The sequence below is a fragment of the Channa argus genome, chromosome 1, assembly GCF_033026475.1.
Source record: "Channa argus isolate prfri chromosome 1, Channa argus male v1.0, whole genome shotgun sequence".
NCBI lineage: Eukaryota > Metazoa > Chordata > Actinopteri > Anabantiformes > Channidae > Channa > Channa argus.
Window position 1 is genome coordinate 52,689,796 of NC_090197.1, and position 22,155 is coordinate 52,711,950.

At 40.4% G+C, this 22,155-nt stretch overlaps 1 protein-coding gene across 5 annotated transcripts in view; it reads left to right on the forward strand.

Moving 5' to 3' along the window:
- ltbp1 (latent transforming growth factor beta binding protein 1) overlaps window positions 1–22,155 on the forward strand; it is a 142,168-nt gene that overhangs the window by 43,326 nt on the left and 76,687 nt on the right. For all 5 annotated transcript variants that reach the window (XM_067475988.1, XM_067475967.1, XM_067475978.1 and 2 more), the window contains exon 4: window positions 12,707–12,852. In XM_067475988.1, the coding sequence (XP_067332089.1) occupies window positions 12,707–12,852 (146 nt within the window). The remainder of the gene's footprint in view (window positions 1–12,706; window positions 12,853–22,155) is intronic.

Genomic DNA, 22,155 nt, shown 5'->3' on the forward strand with positions numbered 1-22,155 from the left:
ACCACAACCTATGGTGCCAGTAGTACTGTATTTGTACACAAAAATGTGATGGAGTAGAAGATAAAGCCAGTATTTTTCAATAGATAGGAGAACAACATACTTTTCCCAAACATAAAGTTTAAAGGATCCTACATATGTTGTTGTTAATCTGACTTTATCAAGTGATCCCACAGATTATGACTGTTCAGACATGATGGCTGCTTTCAATGCTTTTATGGGAGATTCAAAACTATGTGCACTTTACTGTGTTTATTTTTTCCAAAGCCTATCCTCATAAAAGAAAAGTGAGGCTTATATGCAGTTATGTAACAATGTTCAGTTAAAATCATATGCGTCATTTTTAATTCTCAAGTAAAAACTGGTTTTACCTGGGAATAAAAACAATGACTTGAATAATGCGAATTGTTACGTTAATAGGAGCGACTGTGGCACAGGAAGGTAGAGTAGCTGTCCACCAATCTCGTAGTTGTTGGTCACATGTCGTAGTGTCCTTGAGCAAGACACTGAACCCCACCCCAGGTCCCCCATCAGTGTGTTTGTGATTGTAAGTGCGAATGGGTGAATAAGAAGCAGTGTAAAGCACTTTGAGTGCCAATAGGTAGAAAAGCGCTATATAAGTACAGACCATTTACTAAACAAGAAAAATGTAGTGAGAAAACAGAAGATAAACTGCACCTTAAATACTTTACTGGTAAAACATGAAAAATATGAATATGTGTGGTTACAGGAAGAGAGAGAATAAACCTTGTTCATATTCAGATTTCAGGAGACTAGGTGGAATCATAAGGCTCTATTAGACATTGCTAGGACAAACCAGCCTCGGACATTGTCCGGAGAGGCCTATCAGACATGATTGCCCGAGTGAGAAGCGTCCTCAGGTGTAAAAGTCCGCTTAATTTCCAAGTGCGATCATTGTGCACAGGAGGCACGTGTTATAAAATGTGTAATTTTGGAAACAGTGTTTTGTTTACGGCACATCAGAGCCCTGCAACTCGACTACAGTTGTGTAACACAAACATCATGAATACGCCCACTCAATTGCTTTTAATCCTCCAAATGATTCTTGAGCAAGATGCTGCACAAACAAGCGTGCATTATATGGACATCGCTTGAAGGGGCTTGTAGGATATAATCAGCAGCGTTTATTCGGACATTTTCTTTCACACATACAACGACTCCTAAAAAAGTCAAGATAATGTCAGAATTCCATTCCATGTCTGAAAGGGGTTATAGTTACTGTAGTTTCTGTATTTGTGTTTTTCCCTAACCTTAAAAGGATGATTAACAGCTGCTCCTTGTGTCCCTGTTATCAGAGACACTTTTACAGGTGGAAACTGTCTGTTAGATGTTAATAACACTGCACATTCAGCCGGGTTACGTGCGATTTCTTTCCCTGAAAACTCAAACAAAACCAAGTATGCAGGTACACAGCAAAATCACCAGTGTTACATTTATTCTGAGTGTGTTACACTGGTGATTTGTATATACACAGGAGAACAGGCTGATCATCTCCTCAGCTGCGGACAGGAGCTGCTGTAACATACATGTAAGAGGTTTTACTTTGATCTAATTTGATCGCACTGTAAGAGTAGAACAATTGTCAGGTTTGGTATTAGGCTGGACTCAAGTGCAACAAGGCGAGAGGGGTTTGGTGAGAATATAAGTTTTATTAATAATTATAAAGAAAGACCATAAGAACTACTAACACAAATTCAGTCCACGAGGAGGAAACTGAACTAAACTGACACAATTTCGGGAGGAGACAATTAAACTAAAGACAAGATATTAACTCTGCCATAGGCACACATATGCAAACATTAAGGGGCTAAACAAGGGTTGAGCTGACGTGCTGAAGAATGAGAATGAAAAGAAAACATGGACTAAACAGGTGAGGCAAAAACTAAAACTGAGGTGTAGACACTAGAAACCGGAAGACAACCTTTACTATGGACTGTGAAACAAAAACCTGAACCTTAATATAAACACAAGAGAACTAGGACTTAAACACAGACAAGGGCTAAAGATACTACGGAACTCAGTAAAGGGATAGGACCTAAAACTAAAACATCAATGTGAAATCATTAGCGAGACAAATCATGAACAAGGAAACAAGGAATTCTCAAAAACCCGAAAACGAGCACAGATAAGGTGACTAAGACCAGAAATGCAAACCAAACCAAAGCTCAGACCAAGACACAGATAACAGAAACCCACATGAACAGGAGTCAGGAGTCCAAAAACCATGAGACGGGTAAACTTGAAGACGCGGTGTGGCATGGATCACAGAGATGAGACAAAGACAATGATCTGACAGGGAGTGAAAGGGTGAAAGGGGAGGAAAGAGGTACAAAATAAAAGCCCATGACAAAAAGTGCATGTGAGGGCCAGACCGTGACAACAACAGTAGAACCAACCCGAGGCCTGCAAAGGTTCGGGGTTTTAATTCATATTTAAATGAAGTCATCATTCACATCTCAAACTTAGATTCGTACAGGCCACTTTGTGTTACTTTACTTTTATTCAAATGTGGATGAAATAATTTAGCATATTCAGAGTCTAAATTCTAAACATGATGATCTCATTGACAGCAGTGGGAAGTGGTTGTTGTAGTTTAGCCCACAGCTGACACCAGCTTTTATCTAACAAAACTAATTACAACATTTTAAATGGCTATTAAGAAAGCCATCACCGGAAACTGGTCGCTCGTTCTCTGGCAGAGATTTGCATGAAAACTTAACACAGCGTCAGTCCTGGAATGGAAGTTAAACATCTTTGAGCCTCGAAGATCCAGACCCTGCAGTTTTAGAGGCCAACATTTGATCTGCCTGTGATCACTTCAGGAGAAGAGAAAGATTTGAAGTGAATTCTAATATTAAAACATAAGGAAAATAACCGCAGTATTTTTTATAAATCATTTGTCATTGTATGAAAAATTCACCACAGTCAATGTTGAGATGAGAAAGGAGGCGCTGATTAAACTGGTTAGTTCTTTTGTGGAACAACATTGGAATCAAACTCACAAATCTGGCATTATAGCACCTCACTTTACCAGCTCACCACTGCAGTAAAGCGAAGGACAAGTGTTCACGCCTGTCTGGTAAATGTATTGATTCATTGAAGACATTTTAATCCAAATATCACATGTTCCCTTCAAAATGATTTTGCAGTGTTTTAGGAAACAGGGTGACTGAACGTGTATGAAAGAGTAATGTAATCTGATCACGACCCACATAAAGAGATAGAGACACACTCTATTGGAAATCTGTCCATCACATCATCTGACACAGTCAAAATAAACACAGGGTTATGGCAGCAGCTGTGTCATAGATCAGATTTAAAACTAGTTTTCACCAAGAAGTTATTAATGCATATACAGATATTACATAAAATTCATGGGCTGGGGACGAGGACGACACTTTGCAATGCCTGGCGGCTGCAGCAAGGATTTAATGAGCCCTTTTCTGAATGAACCCCACTGCACTGATGAAGGAACGCCCCCAGTAGGGTACCACCGACAAAAACCATGACACTTTCAATGGCTACATCTGTACATTTGCATTCAAACACGATTGGTGCAATGCGTTTGTGCTGCTTGTGGTAATTGCTATATATGTTGATTACATTTAATAAGAAATGTATTACCTAATAGGGCATCATGCTTTTTACACTGAATTTTGTGAATGTTTGTGAATGTAAGCCTTTGTTAGTCATAGCCTTAGCTTACCCAATTTAGTATTATGCTGCAGTTAAATAAATCTAATAGGGGTGCATTCATTCTCCAAATCCACGGTACATTTTTTGGTTTGTTTGTTTTTTTGGTGGGGAGCAGTGACGGTTGATTAAGAAAGGAACAAGGAAACAAACAAAACCTACAGAACACGGTCGCAAAGTTTGTTTTGTCTATGACACAATTGCCTGAACTGGAAAACCAAAATGTTTGTATCGTCAGTGCTTATCTTTACAAAGATGCAATGGTTGGTCTTGTTAGACCTAATGACTCTATGCCCAGCCCTTGTGGAAAGTGGTTCTTGGCCAGCAAAGATTTGGTGTGAGGGCTGGTGTTTGGCTTGGACCCAAAACGTGAGGACATCAGAAGTGAAGCAGTTATTTTTTACATAAGGGAATTAAAGCAGGTGCGGTGGCGACTGAGGACTAGGGACGAAGGGAGTGATGTCACGGGGAATGTCTGTGCTGGTGGGGAATCCCCCTCTCAAAAATATTGTGTAAAGAAAGCAGAGGTTAGGAAGGATAATTAGGTAACAGGACTGAATGTGAGGGTGAGTAGAGAGTCTTAGTACTGAGAGTAATGAAGATCTCCAAGGTGACGTGGAGAAGTCCCGAGGTATGAGAGGTAAGGCTGGGGTCCGGTGGTGGCCATCGGTGCAGGTGTGGGAGTCCTGAGTCCAAAATCCAGTGACAAAGAATGTAGGCAAGAATCCAATGTGGTGGATTCAGTGGATTGTCAGATAAGTGGAGTGGGATTGGGAGGGTGACAAGTGAGGAGGCTGATGAGACAGAGAGTCAACAAGGGGCGAAGGTTAATAGCCGACACAGGTGTTGAAATATTGTGGTGACACAAGCTGGGTGAGAACAGTGATCAAAATTAGAGCCAGAAGTGGTCAACTCCATTCCAATACAAGCAGAAATCAAAAGTCCACACAGAAGCTTTAATCCGGGTAGTCCAAGATAGTAGTCCAAGTTTAAGATTAACAAAAGTTATGCATCCAATAAATACATCCGAATTTCCACATCCAATAGTCCATCCAAAGAAATAGTAAATTTCCAAGTCAAATTTCCAAATCCAAGTCTCTAAATCCAAAAACTCCAGAATAGAAAATGTATGATTTACAGAATGGTGGGTGGCAGGCTTGCAGTAGTGGCGTCAGATAATCAAGGAGCATCAAACAAACAGGCAGGGAGATAAACAATCAGGTCAAGTAGTCAAAAGTCTGCCCATGTGACAACAAATGATCGCAGGGGAGCCAAGTAGGGTGAGTACAGAAGACAACGTGGCGGATAGCATTGATGAGACGTGCTATGCTGAACCGCATATCGAAGCTTGTCCCGATGACGTCTGAAGCCTCAGGGGTGGGACGTAGCACGTGACTGGTTCAGTAATGGGCTCGTGATTTGACGCGCCATTCAAACTATGGGGAAAATGTTTTATTTCCAAACAAAAATGAATAAAAGAGTTACAAATACACTGTCATCCCCCCAATTTTATTATTTCCACTTTCCTTGGGTCCATTGTAATTTCAAAAAGTTAGCGTTTAAATCCAAGAAAAATACACATTAGTATTGTTATGGGTGCAAATTTACTGATAGATTTATTTATTTATTTCAGTTCAATTATTTATTTATTTTAATTCAAAAACTATACACAAACCATGTTACAATGAACCCTTGTAATAGCTTGACCTGTTCCAGTAGATGGCTTAGTAGAGTAAATGAAGCCTCACCAAGCTTTGCCCTTGGGTGAATGAAAAGCTTCAGTGCTTCATGAAGCTGGATCTTGCCATCACTACTGGATAATGAGAGTTGTGTAAATAGAAAAGAGCACAGGTGAAGTTAATCAGAACTGATGATGGGAGGTAAATCTTTTGAGAAAAAAATAACCGGATGTGTGAAAGAGGGACTACAAAACGGGCAGGAAATGAAAACGGGCGGTGATTTGGTGCCGCTCCAGGTTTCCTGACCGAGAGCTTTGGATTCTGTGTTGTGAGCGTAAAAAAACGTTTTGGACATTTGGCACTGGCTCCAAATTAGCCCTTGGAAAAGAGGCATGCGTAAACTAAGTAGGAACCAACTGCGTATGCACAGCATTTCTGGCAATTCAGAGCGTTTAGGACATGACCAAAATTATTCTTAAAGATATTTGTGGATTCTCCTCACTTAGATTTTCCAAACTCAATTTAACCCGTTATTTTAAAAAATGCACCACTGTACTTTAGGTGGAAGAACATTGACTCAATACAGCAGATGTATTTCCTATGACAGCTGAGGAAGTTCGACCTGCCAGAGGAGCTGTCATCGAGTCTGTCCTGTGCTTCTTCATCCCAGTCTGCTTTGGAGCAGCCAACAAACAGGACAAGAACAGACTGCAGGGGCAACTGTGGCGCAGGAAGATAGAGCGGTTGTCCACCAAGCTCGCGGTTGTTGGTTCAATTCCCTGCTCCTCCCTTCACATGTCGAACTGTCCTTGAGCAAGACACTGAACCCCAACTTAGTTGTTCCCCGTTGGTGCGAGTGTGTCTGTGTGTGAAACAGTATAAAGTGCTTTGAGTGCCAATAAGTAGAAAACTGCTATATAAGTGCAGAAGATTTACTGCAGTGGATGGTAAGAACTGCAGTTCACGCTCCCGCTCTCCAGGACTTGTACACATCAAAAGCCAGGAAGATAACCAACACTGACCCCTCTCAACCTGGACACAACCTCTTCCAGCTTCTCCCCTCTGGCAGGTGCTACAGAGTTCTTTCTGTCAGAATCATCAGAGGCCATCACCCTCATTAACACCTGACCTGATACATGGCTGCTCTCCCTTCTACTGTATACACTGGACACACACACTTAACCACTACATGCACACACTGCACTTTAAGTATACACAAGTAATTACATTGGAACTGCCACACGCACTGCAGCAGGGTCTTATTTCTTTAGTCCATTCTTACATTGTTCGTAGTGTTTTTTTTGTAGTGTTATTTCTTCATTTTCATATTGTCTCTATTGTTACTTTTTACTCTATTGTCCTTGAGAGCAACTAATACTTGGTCAATAAATCTGATTCGAATTCAGAGTAAATCCTTTAAAAAACCTGGTATCGTGTATCTTAGGACACAGCTAATTTGATTTTAATTATTGACTGTAACATGATGCTTACATTTATTTATTACATCTCTTACTTATCATGTAGTATGTAGCTAGTACTTAAAGAAGAGAAAGGGTGCAAACAAAAAGACAAACGTCAGGGGAATGTGTTGTCTTTGTCAATAGTAAGACAAGGAATTACATTGCTGTTATTCACGTGTTTTTATGTCCCCGTAAGACCAAGATGTGCAGAGCTCGTTCTGCTGTACCACATGGGACCACTGAGCTGAAGAGTGAGAGCTTATACTGTGTGGTCTTGGAAGGATCATGTTTGCAGAGCACAGATTTGGGGGCATCATTTCTGTTTTACAGCATAAATGTAAAAGATAGAATACAAATTATTTACAAATATCCGAAATGAATAGATTTATGATAAAAGCGAAAGAGAAATTGATATTGTACAATGTGCTGAACTTAGGCTGATGAATGATCTCAACTCTCAGCAGCATTGTAGAGTTGTTTAGTCATTCATGTAGGTATGTGTTTCATGGATGGAAGTCATTATGCGCCTGGGAACAGTTCTCATAAGACCTCAGTGAGTTGGCAGAACGTTATTCCCTCTTTAACATTACCCACTGTTAAGAAATGGTGTTATTTCCTCTTGTTTTTGTTCTTTTTGTGTAACAGTCAAACTACGAATGCTACACATAAAAAAAGTTTCCTCTAGTTTTTTGCTTGGATGGTGGGGGGAGCTGTGTAATACTTGGCTCTAACTTGTGTATAACCTGGAGGAAAGATTTTATAATGGGCAACATCTGTTGTCAGCACTTGTGTATGTATGCGTCAGTAGGTGCATATCATCTGCCATCCTCAGCACAGGGCTCTTGACAGGGTCCTTCACTGTACCACGTGAACCTTAGTCTGTTTCAGCATCACGGTGTGAAAGGTTCTGTCACGCTTTTAAAATCGCAACTTTCTTACAAAACTGTAACTCTTCTTCCTTTACATTAATCTGAGTGGTCAGAAAACAGGAAGATGGAAGGATTTAACTCCAATATGTGGGAAAAAGGGAAAGCATGCAATTCTGCATTTGGAAACAACATTGTTAACATGTTCAATATCAACTTTTGAACATGGGTTAAATTTTATAACCGATAACGATTTAACTGTAAACCTGCATATAAATTATGTTTGGGGTTTGTCTCAAACCATTAAAGCTGTTCCTGCATTTTTGTTGAACTTCCTGTTTATTTAGGAGGTTTATAATTTTTTTTATAAGGTCGCTGTATTCAAATGAAAAAAATTATAGATGTTAGATTTCATTTGCAACATTTTAGTAATAATGTTGAAAAATATATACTATATATATATATATATATATATATTTATTTGCTACTGTATATAATAATGCCCAAAACATCTCCCTCAGTAAGGAAAGCTAGTGGTGGTGAAACAACAGTGGCCTATACTTTTAAAAAAGTAAAAAAAAAAAACAAGCAGCCATTATAACCATATTTAGATTTTTTTTTCATTACAAGTGACGGTGGTCAATCTGCTCATTGTGATGACAAGAGTAATATGGGGCTAAAACATTATGTGTGAATAAATAATAATTATTTATCTCAGGTGCAGCAAATTTGTGTGTATAAACGACACTGGCTAAGCTCCTATGAGCTGTATGAGAGCTCCAGAGTGGACATCATCGCTGACCTATAATGAAAATATGAGTAGATTATATTTAGCAGTACTTTTGGTAACTGGAGCTTCATAACTTTATACGAACTTTACTTTATGTTTAAATCTTGGTTTATGGTGACTTTTTGCAACAGCAATGAAGAAGAAGCTAAAAAGTCATGTAGTTAGTGACCTAACTCAATCAGCAGTAATAAGTAGCATGTAATAAATTACTTTTGAAAAGTCATAGTGAGTAATTGCCAAATACCAGTAAGTAGGGTTAGAAGAGTTTAGTTAATTTTAAAATATTACTCAAATTTTATCCATTGTTAAACGTAAATGTGGAAACTGGGGCAGACAATTGAAATTTTATATGACTTGAGACTTGATTAATAGTTATGACTTGAGACTTGCACGTATCTGACTTACTCCCATCTCTGCAATCAACACAATGCATTTCCAGTGTTTCCTTTAGCATTTTTCTTATAATGCAAACCCCCATTGGTGTGTGAGTGTGTGGGTGAATGAGGATGAATAAGAAGCAGTGTAAAGCACTTTGAGTACCAATAGGTAGAAAAGCACCATAGAAGTGTAAACCATTTACCATAATAGTCTGAGATACAAAGCCTTCACATTGCTTTACCTCCGGAAGAGCCAGGTGAGGCTCAAAGCATTGTTCTCTCTTAAAATGCACTGTCTTGCATAATCTTTAGTATTTATACAAGTAGAGCCAGGATTTCTTCAATCTACCAGTCAGAATAAAGCTTTGACATACACTGCAGAGATAGTGTTTTTCATCCATGCAGTCCTGTTCTTACCTTAATATTACTAATATGTGAGAGAGCTCTGAGGTTCAGTGGGTTCGTTATGGTAGACCAGAGTATGTCAGCACTCGTGGGGAAGTAGACTTGGACGACCGCAGTGTAGAGATTGGTGGTGAGTATGATTGCGGCCAGAGCAGTGAAGGCCGAGACTGAACAGATTCACCCTCCACACACACCCACACACACATGCACACACACACGCACTCACAACCCCTTAACCCTGACTCATAATCTGTTTATGTAGAACTGAGTAAAACTTTCTTGCTGATATTTAAGACATTCCTTGGACCCTCTCCAAACTCTTCTTATTTTTTCTTTTAATGGTGCAGTCATTGCCAGCACACGTGGTCATGCCAAATATTGTGTTGAGACTGGAATGAGATCTTATGTTTATAACTTCTGTCTTGACATCACTTTTCTCTCTGTCTCACAGCTCATTTTTGAAAGTTTTGTTGTTGCCATATGGACTGAGCTTGTGTAGATGATAACTCAATACCATAACATTTTGTGGACAGAACAGTTAGTACTAAAGTTCCTTACTGCTTTGGCTTTTCACAGTATTACATTTGTTTTTACCAGGCCCTTGACTCACACAATTATGTGTGTCTGACTAAAACATTAAAAGCAAAGCAGCCTCACGGTAGTAGATATAGAACAAGGAGGAGAGAGTAAAACGTAGCACCACAAACCTCATTCATTTTAAATAGGGTGGCCAAAACATTAGAACCACCTCCCCTTATAATGCACTGCTGAAATGCAGGATGACTCCACTACCAACTTTGGCCTCAATGATAATAATAATAATAATGCTCGATCTCTGTACATATATAAATAGTATCTTGTGCTGTATTTTAGGACTGCTAGATATGCACCTGTCATTATAGAGGAACACAAGTGGTGTGTCCCAACTCTAGACAGGTGTGTATTCCAGACAGAATAGCGAATGTATTAGTTTTAACACTGGAGATACAGTAAACATGCTCAAACCAGTATCAGCATACATACAGAATCATCTTCAATAAATAGTTCCTATTCTCCCAAAACAGAGTTTTGCTTTACATCTGACAGTCACTGATATTCAGCCCATAGGGGGAAGTACTAAGGGGGGAAATGCTAAGTGCTGTCAAGAGCTTTCGCAAGAGTCACTGTCAGGGTTGAATCGTTCCAAGTTCGAAAATGACAAAAATCTTGAAGTACGCTCAGAGCAGCCTACTACTCAACTCTGCTTGAGGCAAGCAACTTGAGGTTAATTTTGCACCATGAGAACAACAAATGTGAGTCTCTAACCAAATTGTCAGTGGCCAAATTGCACTGCTGTTAATTTAGGCATTGAAAGTTAAGATGAATGCTTAGAATCAAAACATGAGATTGTTTGCATCTTTTTAGATTCTTAAAAAAAAAACTGTACATTGTGAATAATCGCACAATAATCGAATAATACATTGTGTGATAATGTTATTAGTAAACCATGTTAACTCAGTATTAGGGCTAAACCATTACTCATTTTCAAACCAATTTTGTAATTTAATAGGTCACAATTTTTAAATTACAAAAACGTAATGTAAACGACGAAACTTTATTAATGCTACTTTTTATAAGTTACTGCAGACTTCACATGCAAGATTTCACCTCCATGGTCAGAGGGATGTTATTTTAGGTTTGTTTCAAATGAGAGGATGTGCAGAAGGAACAGGTGATGTAGTGAAGTGACCACACAAGGTAGCATCCAAAAGTCCTCCAACACTGGTTTATATCTAATACTAATATCCAAATGCTGGGTCAGCTAAGCCAGGTATCAGCTGACAGGCATCTTTTGCCGAAGTGTATGAGAGCATCACTTCAAACAATGGATCAAAACTGACTTAATTTAATGTAGTATATTGTCATTGTTTGCTATGTTGCTGTCAGCGTGAGTAATCACCTGGAACCTTGGCAACATTGTTGCTTGTTTTTTGAGTGCTGAAAAAGGGAGAAGTGCAGAAAGAGAGTTGGTAGGAATAAAAAGAGTCTGAGTTAAGAACAGAATTAGTGTGTGTGCATGGTTAACAGGAGAGAGTATTTTATATTATATCCTGTGAAATCCTAAGTATTATCATTTCTAACTTGTTTGCAGTGAAAAATACAGAAGAGGAACTATAAAATAAAATTGCATGTTAAATCACAATGTTCAGTTAGGAAGGTGCAGTTGATTTGGCCCAGTCGTAGTTGTAGAGTGTCATTTGCTATAACGTCATAATCCTCTCAGGTCACATTTGGTGCTGCAGTTGAAAATACAGTAAGACTAGGTGACTCAGTGCCTCAGGAAGCAGCAGCTGCAAAGCAGGAAGTAATAAGCATAGCATAGAAATTCCTCCTGCTATTATGGTGCAATCTTCACCCACGGCTGTCTTTATTAAAATAAGTGGCATCAGGGCAACTTGCTGCCTCACAAGGTTACAACACATACTGTACCCTCAGCCCACTAAATCTTGGGTTTAAAATTAGCCGTGACACCTTTATGACATGCAATTTCCTTAATATCTGTTCAGTGCTGTCTGTCTAATGGGCCAGAAAGAACGATTTATGATATGCATTCTGGAAAGGAAGGAAACCATAATTTCAGAGGATTCTGTTTCCCTGCATCACAATTAATTTAGATATGCAAAACCAAAACCATTAGATGACTGCCTTGAGAATTTCTTGCATTAATTGTAATGTGTGATATTTTCAGTTAAACACTAAAAACTACAACCTCAAGAGTTTCTTTATAGTTAGTTCAATGAAGTTTTAAAGCTTAGTCTTAGCTAAAACTGACCATCGTGAGCTAAAGTGTCTAGTCTAATGATGGATGGAACTCATGGTTGGAGGCAAGGCAAGTCCTCTAAGTCCTCTGGCAGATTGCATCTTCACAGGTATTTTGTGTACTTACTTTTCACCTGATCACATATATGCAACACCTAAATCCAGTATTTTCACAAAAACTACATTCTGCTGATCCTCTTTGTTGGACTGTCGATTCACATGTTGCACATATTCTTTCATTGTACATTTATTTAAAAATGGAAAAATGCACTTTTTTTTTCATTTTGCAAATGTAAAATCAAAAACTGAAATCAGTTTTTTACAATGTAGAACTGTAATTAAGTACAGTGGACGTCACATCTATTTTGCCGTAGTTACAGTTTTAAGCCTTTCTACACATGGAGGCAGTGTTTCCTATTATTCAGTAATGAAGTTGTACTATGTCCACCACAGAAAACAATGAAGGGTCAAAAATGCCCCCTGATGGGGGTTTTCTACCTTGTATCCAGAACGATGTGCAGGACATGGCAATAATTCCCTCTTGAACTGGTGTAAAAATGTTATTTTCTATATCAGATTATTTAGCTTGAATTGACTATGTTTTCCTCTTCACCTTCAGGATCCGGCCCCTGCATCCACCTCAGAGCCAGCAGTATGTTATAAAACCCAAATACTACCACACACACACGACACACACAGAGACGCACGTCCAGTCCCACCCAGATAGGCCGATCCCACTAGCAGTTGGACACCACCCCATCCATGGTAAGTTGTCCTACAAATCACGTTGTTACTTTAATGTGGGCATCTTAAATGCATTTTCTGGTATGTCCAGTTTTATGTGTCCAGTTTTTAGTTTTTGATTTATTTGACTTGAGATACATACTGCTATCTATTACAGTCATATATTGTGACATTGTGGCTTTCTCTCCATCTATCGTATGAATGTCTTGATTCTAAAGAGTGTAGGTCATATGATAATAACAGTGAGATACCTGGATACACTTTTCAGCAAGACTTGGTTTACAATTAAGTTTGCTATTAAAACATCAACTGACAGGTCGAATGTGGGGCTAAATGTTTTAGTAGAGAAGTGAAAGTGCAGAGTAACATCTGCAAATAAAATTTGGCTCAATCAGAAATGAAGACCTTTATTCGGAATTAGAGCCGTAGAGCAGGGTGGAGAGTGGTTCAACACATTCAGCATCCGCAAGAATGTCTGAATGTTATATCTAAATAGTAATAAACAACCCTTCTTCTTTCTCAAATCACTAAACAACAGGGCAGAATGGCTACAGCAACAAATAATCATATATCACTACTGCTAGCATTGACATGTTCAGGTCAGTTTACTGTATGAAGATGCTCAAATGCTGGACCATGGTCACTGTAGATGGGATCTTATTCGAATCTGATCGGATTTATTGTATTTGCTTCTCAACTTAGCCGAAGACGGGTCATTGTACAAACAAGTATAAGTACAGTAATCTCACAAACACATCCACAAACAGCTTCAACAAACAAGTTTCTCAAAGTAGAGAACCGTGTGCCTCCAAAGTTACACACTGAACCTTTCTCTTCTACCTTGTTGCAGTCCACACCCCCTTGTAGTCCGTTCCTCTGCTCCAGTTACCACGTCACATCTATAGCCTTCAGTAGCTGAGCTGAACAGCATCTCTTGTAACAAACCCTTTGCATTGCATTGTTCCCTTAACCACTGGACAACACCCTTAAAAGGTAAACTACAAAGGCAACCATCAAATCTATATGGTGTCCCCAGGAACTAAATTGCGGTTTGCATGTTTCCATTTTTGCCACCTTTGGAGCTCAGGTTGGTAGGTACTCTTTAGCCTCTTTAGCCCAACTTTTACTCTAAAAGAGATCTGCAATGTACTGGAATTGTCTCCATCTATGGCGGGCAAAAGGATCATCTTTCTGGAAAACTCCCAGAGGTATCAAAGGCTGTGTTTTTAAGAGAAGAAGGTGATTTGGTGTCAAAGTCCCCACGTCATTTGGATCATCAGAAGGTGTAGTTATAGGCCTACTATTTATAATGGCTTCCACCTTGCAGAGTAATGTCTGCAGACTCTCTTCATCCAAACGTTGATCTTTCAATGTAGCTCCGAGTACGTTTCTAACCGATCAAATAAAACACTCCCACACCCCTCTATAATCAGAAGCATATGGAGGATTAAACATCCACCTGATGCTACACTGAGTCAGCGTATTTTGAGGTGAAATTTCATCCTGAAAACTCTTCTGCTGGCAATGACGAATTATTTCAACCTCTGCTTCCAGGAACTCATCCACAGTAAGGTTCTTCTTTCTTGTTTTGTAGTTCAGCATTTTTCTTTGAAGCTGAATATCTTGGACGATATTTTCTAACAGCTCCCTTTTCCTTCCGGACGTTGTTAGAAGCATATCTTTAAACCTAAGAATCCAAGCTACAGCCCGCTTTAAGCATGTCCATGATAAGTACTTTATCACGCTTTGCATTACATCAGTGCTTTCTTCAACTGCGAGAACATTATCTGTGACATTTCTTCTCACCTCAGGATCGGCTACATCAATCTTTTGCAAGTCTGGATTTCTTGGCCACTTCTCAACTGCTTGTGTAAGGAAGTCAGGTCCAGATATCCACAGTTTATTTCGCAGAAAGGCTTTCACGGTCTGTCCCCTTGATGCACCATCTGCCAGATTAAGGTGAGAGTTCACGTAGTGCCACTGTGAAACTGTTGAGGTCTGATGAATCGCAGACAAACCCTATTAGCTACAAAAGTGCGAAACCCTGATGTATCTTTGTTGACGTATCTACAGCACCGCTGTACTGTCAGTCCAATACACAGAGTCCTCCAGTGGAAGTTCCAACTCCTTCCTTAAAACTGCTAAGGTTGCTGCAGTAAGCTCCAAACGAGGGATAATCATGGGCTTTAGGGGGCAACTCTTGCCTTTCCCATCACAAAGGCACTGTGAGCTTGGGTACTGATGTTTCGCTGGACTTTAAGTTACGTTTACGACTTTACTGTTACTTTAAGTTACTGTCCCATAGCCATCCTCCCTAGGGTCTCCAAAATGATGCAGTCGAGCAGACACGGTCTGACCAAAGTCTTTTGGTTTCAAACGTCTCACAATTCCAAAGTTTAGCTGCTCTAGAATTTGCACCCAATGGGACCACATTTGGGCAAGGTGTTCAGGCACCGTCTCATCCCATCCCAATCTCATCCTACAAAGCTCCTCCATTATTTTCCCAGCATATAAATTCACAGTGGCAAGCATTCTCAATGGATCATACACTTAGCTCAACATGGATAAAATCCCTCTTCTGGTGGGGGGCTTACTTTGAATAACGACCCTGAACTTGAATTGACCTAACTGAATGCACCATTGCATGCCCAATACCCTTTCCATTGGAAGTGCATTTTGATCCATATCTAGATCCATTATTTATGTTGCCTTCTCCTCCTCCTCTGGAATGGCTGCTAATACCGATCCATTTATTTAACCTGAAGCCACCCATCTGACATACAGTCTTCAAACTGTGGTAAAGAGACTTTTTAACAGTCTCAACTAATTTTAGACAGTCGTCCTTACCGTATTTACTGTGCAGGCATCAAACAGATTTGTGTTTTCTTCTGCGCATGGCCTGACTGCATAGCTAGCACAACTGGGTGATGAAGTGGCTCCGAACAGATGCACCTCCATCCTTTATTCTGCCATTGGTTGACTAACGTCAACATCTGGCCACCATAAGAATCTGATTGGTCAGCATTGGCTGACGAGACCTTTACCTGGTGGAACATGGCCTCCACATCTGCCACTATTGCCACAGGCTCTTGACGAAACCTAGTCAGAACTCCAATTATTGTGCTAGTAAGATCTGGTCCCTGAAGGAGCTGGTCATTCAATAAGGTTACAGTACCTGATATGACGCGCCACAGTCAAACACCACACGGAACTTAAGCTTTTTAGGATGGTACACCCCATGATGTGGAATATACCAAACCTTTCCATCACTGCGGCCAAGGTCCTTATCTGGAACCTTCACTGCAAATTGTTTGGTGATCGTATCATTCATGAAGGAAATATATAATCCACCCTGAATGAGGGATTCCTGAGAAACTTCTTCTACAGAGTTGTAGCACATTGTTCTGCTACTGGCTGATTGTTTGGCATTTTAATGTCCAAATCCTTCAATGGCAGATTAAGGCAGTAGTGTCCGTCTACCTATCCATGAAAAGACAATCTGCCTTAGACATCTCATACTCCTCCTCATGACCACCCTCAGGAAAGTCATTGATTGATTCCACAGGACTTCAAGCTTGGCAACAATTGGATGCAACTTGCGTTATTTAATTTTTGGCTCTGTTGCAACCGCCTTCTTTCATTGGTCCATTGACCATCCAACCCAGTATAGATCTGACTGCATAAGGCCCCTTGTTGACGTTAGGAATGACCTCCACTGCTTCCATTGCCTTTGCAACATTAGTTCCAATCAACTGCCCTATATCTGCGCTGATGAGAGGTATTTGCACTGCTTTAAAATGTGGCCACTTATCTACATCTTCTTGTCATGGGATGTTATCGTTGCTCCCTGGAATACCTTCTGTGAAAACACCTCATTTAGCTCTATGAAGTTATTTGATTCCAGTTGACTTACCTCTAACTCTGTCACCATGTTACTGGTCACAACATTGTTTTTACCCATAGTTGTAAGGAGAAGGCTAAAATTTTTCCCATGTAGCTTCAGCACATCAAGAAGTTTATCTGTGCAATACATGTGCTGCCAGTATCCAAGAATGCATACGAAGTAATTACTTTGTTGCCCTTTTTGCCTTCACTTGGACAGGAATTATGGCAAGGATGCCCTCTGTGCCCTCAGACCTGTCATCGAAGTTTTGATTACGTTTGCTGTTCACAAATTCGCTGATCACTGTTCATCACCATCCAGGGACTGCCTCTCCTTCTTGATCTTCAGGTGCAGCAAAGTAGGGTGCATCCCTGAGCAGAACTGATAGTTTACCACCCTGTGACAGCGCTTGCTCATATGTCCTGGTTTCAGGCATCTGAAGAATAAGCCTTCCTTCCTGAGATCTCTATCTTATCCTTGTCAGAAAAATTCTGGAGCTTTTTACAGGGCTCAAGAATATGCTCCTCATGGCAAAATAAAACAAGACTCAGGTGAGGCTTTGATGGTACTGGAAGGGCCTGCCGTACTAAAGCCAGGCTTGGAAATCACAGCAGGGTGCCTCAGCTTTTGTGCTTCCACTGTATCCAGCACCAAAAACCCTCCTATCACTTTCTTCTCTTGCTTCCGCAAACTGTACAGCCGCATTGAGGGAAACAGGCATATGTTGTCTGTGCCTGACTAAGATTTGTCATTGCTGACGTTCGGCCCACATGACGCAGCGAGGCCTGCAACTTTCCTTAAGATCTGGCTTCGGGCATTATCAATTATTCTTTCTCTGCCTGAAGCTTAGCCTCTTGCTGCTCCCTTTCTGCCTGAAGATTAGCTTCTCGCTGTTCTAGAGCGTGTCTTTTTCTTAATGCTCCCACCCTCAGAGTAGAGTAGATTAGCTCTTTCTAGTTCAACCTCAAGGCATGCCTTTGAAGCTGAAGATGCTACAGAACATGTTTTGGACTTCCTAGATCTGCTTGAGGAACCCACAGATGCACCGTCCTCAGGATCAACGCTTTCATTTGCCTTACGTGCTTCCTCAAGACGTAGATGTGCCTCTGTTTACCAACGTGCAACATCGTCACCAAGTTTTCTGAGTGAATTTAACCTTGGCTCGAAGCAGCCGTGCTGATCGGCATTCATATCCTCTTCGAGCTTAAGCTCATGGAATGTTTCTTTGAGTGAGGTATTTATGCTACAGAACTCACCAAACCAACTTGTAGCAGTTAAACAGCGTATCTTGCTCTTTTGTGTCACCAGCTGGTCCAACTTGGCCTTTCTTTTGTCAATCAGTTTTTTCAAAGCATTCTTCACGGCCTTGAAACTTGGCTTTGCCTGTCCTTTTACCACATTAACTAATCAATTTCTTCGACCATTGTTCGCTGAGTAGTGTTTAGCCCATGTAGAAAAGGTTTCTTACTAATGTAGAGGCAATTTTACTCGAATCTGATGTTCCAGCAAATACTTCACATTGAACATTTATTGTATTTACTTCTCAATTTAGCTGATGACGGATCAATTGTACATTTCCTAAAGTATGGTTTAACTCACAGAACTCGGTAAGTTGAGCTGAACAGTGTCTCTTCAAACAAACCCTTTGCATTGCATTGTTCCTTTTACCAACGGACAACAATTTTAAAAGGTAAACTACAAAGTCCACCATCAAAACATAACACGACAATACAGTACAGTTCACAATACAAAATATATACTTTTAAATTTTTATAACTCATAATTATTCCCAACAAGGAGATAGACTCAATCAGTGTCTAACTGCAAATTGGATTTTGATGCCGAAGCTGTCCCACAGACTGACAATTAAACTACAGTTGAGTTAGGAAGATGTCATCTGGAGGCACAGATCAACCTTCACAGTATGAGGAACCAGATGGCATCACCCAAGCTGAAAACCTCCTTCAGATTATGTCAATTGGAGGGTTGTTTTTAGCCAGAAGCAGAGAGATATTTTCATATAGGAAGTAGGTGCCCAAGTAGTACACTGCTGTTTGATAATAGCAGAGATGTTGTCCACAAATAGGCAATTTTATGACACATTTATCCTGAGCTGGCCAAACCATTTTGACAGAAATAAAATATGTATTTTTATATTTTCCTAGCAGTTAAACCTCCTAATAGATCTGAAAGATCAAAAACACTCATAATTCACAACCTCGTGGTTGGTTATTGTGGCTTGTTATAAATGGAAGGCTGGACTCTTCACAATACATCTATGAATAAGTCAGTATTTTTCTAATATTCTTCCACTGAGTGGCTGTGCCTGTGGCCACAGCCAAACAGACTGACTGAGGGATTCTAATGTGGAGGTCAGCAGACAGGCCAATGTTGATGTTTGCTTCTGTCGCACTACAGACTCTACAGATTCTACAGACCAGAACCTGGCCACAGTGACCCAGAGCCCATTTCAAAATAATATCCTTGTTTTATACTGATTTAAATTTGGCTATCAGTTTGTACATACAAGGGAAATTGCCACATATCAAAGATACAGAGGAAAGAGGAGCGCAGACAATAGTAGAGAGCAGCCACCAGATTGTCCACATCATTTATATTCAATTTGCTAGTGGGGAAGCTATAGAAAAAAATAACCTTTTTTTTTCTAAACAGCTTCCAAATTGATATTAAGCAATGTCTGGTCTTATTTTATTGTTTGCTGTATCTGATGTACTATGTTTGATGTACAAGAATGTGGCCTTATACAGGCTGAAGGTTTCTATTGAACAATTATTCCTTTCTCGTTGAGAAACCAGAGGGTTTACTGTAGTATGAAAAAAACAGAGCTTTCTAAAGTAAAATAAAATACAATGTAATAATCTTATGTAAGTTCTGTATATAAGTATGTATTAGTTATTTACATGTTTTTCAAAAATGTAACTATAAAGTTAGTTTCAAAATAAAAGGATCTGATAATCTGCTTGGCTTGTGATGCTGTGTCTCCACAGAAGGCATAGTGTGTCCACCGAATGTGAGACTCATGTTTGTGTCCAAACCAAGTACATGCTCACTCGTACACGGCGCATTTTGTTTATAAAGAAGAGTCTACAAGAACAGACCTAATAAGAGAAAACTGTTTGAAATTCAGAGAAAGCACTAATAGTGTTATTATGAGGTAATAAAGCTTTCTGGGTTTTTTTGGTTTTTCTGTTTGATCATGAAAATGTAATAGTACAGGTTGGGCAGCAGTTGGGCAGCACAGGCCCAGGTTCATATCCCGGCTGGCTGTGGAGTTAAGATGCTCAGTCCAAAGATGTACACGTTAGGTTAATTGGTGACTAAATTGCCTGTAGATGTGAATGTGAGTGTGAATGGCCGTCTGTCTTTGTATGTCTCTCTGTGTTGGAGACCTGTCCAGGGTGTCTGCCTTTCGCCCAGTGACAGCTGGGATAGGCCCCAGTCACTGCGACCCTGAACAGCATAAGCTTGGCTAAGGGCAGATAACGTTGGTTACAGATAACGTTACATATTGTAACTCCTATATCTTTTAGTATAGACAGTAGCATTAATGTAAGAGAAGCTAAATAATTAGTTGTAACAATGTGTACTTGATGTATTTGTCTGTATTTTTCTGCAAAAATATTTTTGTTTGGGTGGCTCTCTGTTCAGTGCTTTACGCATGATCTGCACACTAGAATGCACAAGTGTGAGTGATACGTGAGTCAGCAAACGGTTAGTGTACAATAGACAGCTGGGTTGATTTTAATAAGAGCATATAACTTATGTTATGTGCATAAGATGCATTTTTCAAAAACAGGGACTTTGTAGCCTTCAAATGATTAAAATACATTAGGGGGGACTGTGGCGCAGGACAGTAGAGCAGTGGTCCACCAATCTTGCAGTTGTTGCTTCAATCTCCGGCTCCTCCAGTCACATCTAGAAGTGTCCTGGAGTATCCACAGCGTACCATGTGCCTCCATCTAACCCTGTCCTCTGCATCCTCTTCTCTCACACCAACTAACTTCATGTCCTCTCTCACTACATCCATAAATCTCCTCTTTGATCTTCCTCTAGACCTCCTGCCTGGCAGCTCCAACCTCAGCATCCTTCTACCGATATATTCACAGTTTCTCCTCTGAACATGTCCAAACCACCTCAATCTTGCCTCTCTGACTTTATCTCCAAAACATCTAACATGATCTGTCCCTCTGATGTCCTCATTCCTGATCCTGTCCATCCTCGTCACTCCCAAAGAGAACCTCAACATCTTAAGCTCTGCTACCTCCAGCTCTGCCTCCTGTCTTTTCTTCAGTGCCACTGTCTCTAAGCCGAACAACATCTCTGGTCTCACCACCATCTTGAACACCTTTCCTTTCATTCTCGCTGATACGCTTATATCACACAACACACCTGACACTTTTCTCCACCCGTTCCAACCTGCTTGCACTCGCCTCTTCGCCTCTTTTCCACCTTTCTCCGTTGCTCTGAACCGTTGACCCTAAGTACTTAAAGTCCTGCACCTTCTTCACCTCTGCTGCCTTCAACCTCACTGTTCCACCTGGGTCCCTCTCATTGACACACATGTATTCTGTCTTGCTGCGGCTAAGCTTCATTCCTCTGTTTTCCAGAGCAGACCACCACCTCTCTAGATTTTTCTCCACCTGCTCCCTGCTCTCACTACAGATCACAATGTCATCAGCAAACATCATAGTCCATGGAGATTCCTGTCTAAGCTCATCTGTCACCCTGTCCATCACCAGAGCAAACAAGAAGGGGCTCAAAGCCGATCCTTGATGCAGACCCACCTCCACCTTGAACTCCTCTGTCACACCTACAGTCTCACCACTGTCTTACAGCTCTCATACATGTCCTGCACCACTCTAACATACTTCTCTGCCGCTCCAGACGTCCTCATACAATACCACAGCTCCTCTCTCTGCACCCTGTCATACACTTTTCTAAATCTACGAAGATACAATGCAACTCCCTCTGACCTTCTCTGTACTTCTCCATCAACATCCTCAAAGCAAATACTGTTGTTCTCTTTCTAGGCATGAAACCATATTGCTGCTCACAAATGTTCAGCTCTGCCCTTAGCCTAGCTTCCACTACTCTTTACCACTAATTCATTATTTGGCTCATCAACTTTATTCCTCTGTAGTTGCCACAGCTCTGCACATCTCCCTTGTTCTTAAAAATTGGCACCAGTACACTTCTCCTCCAGTCCTCAGCATCCTCTCACTCTCCAAGATCTTTTTAAACAAACTAGTCAGAAACTCTACTGCCACCTCTCCTAGACACTTCCATACCTCCACAGGTTTGTCATCAGGACCAACTGCCTTTCCACTCTTCATCCTCTTCAACGTCCTCCTCACTTCACTCTTACTAATCTTTGCTACTTCCTGCTCCACACCAGTCACCTATTCTACTCTTCGTTCTCC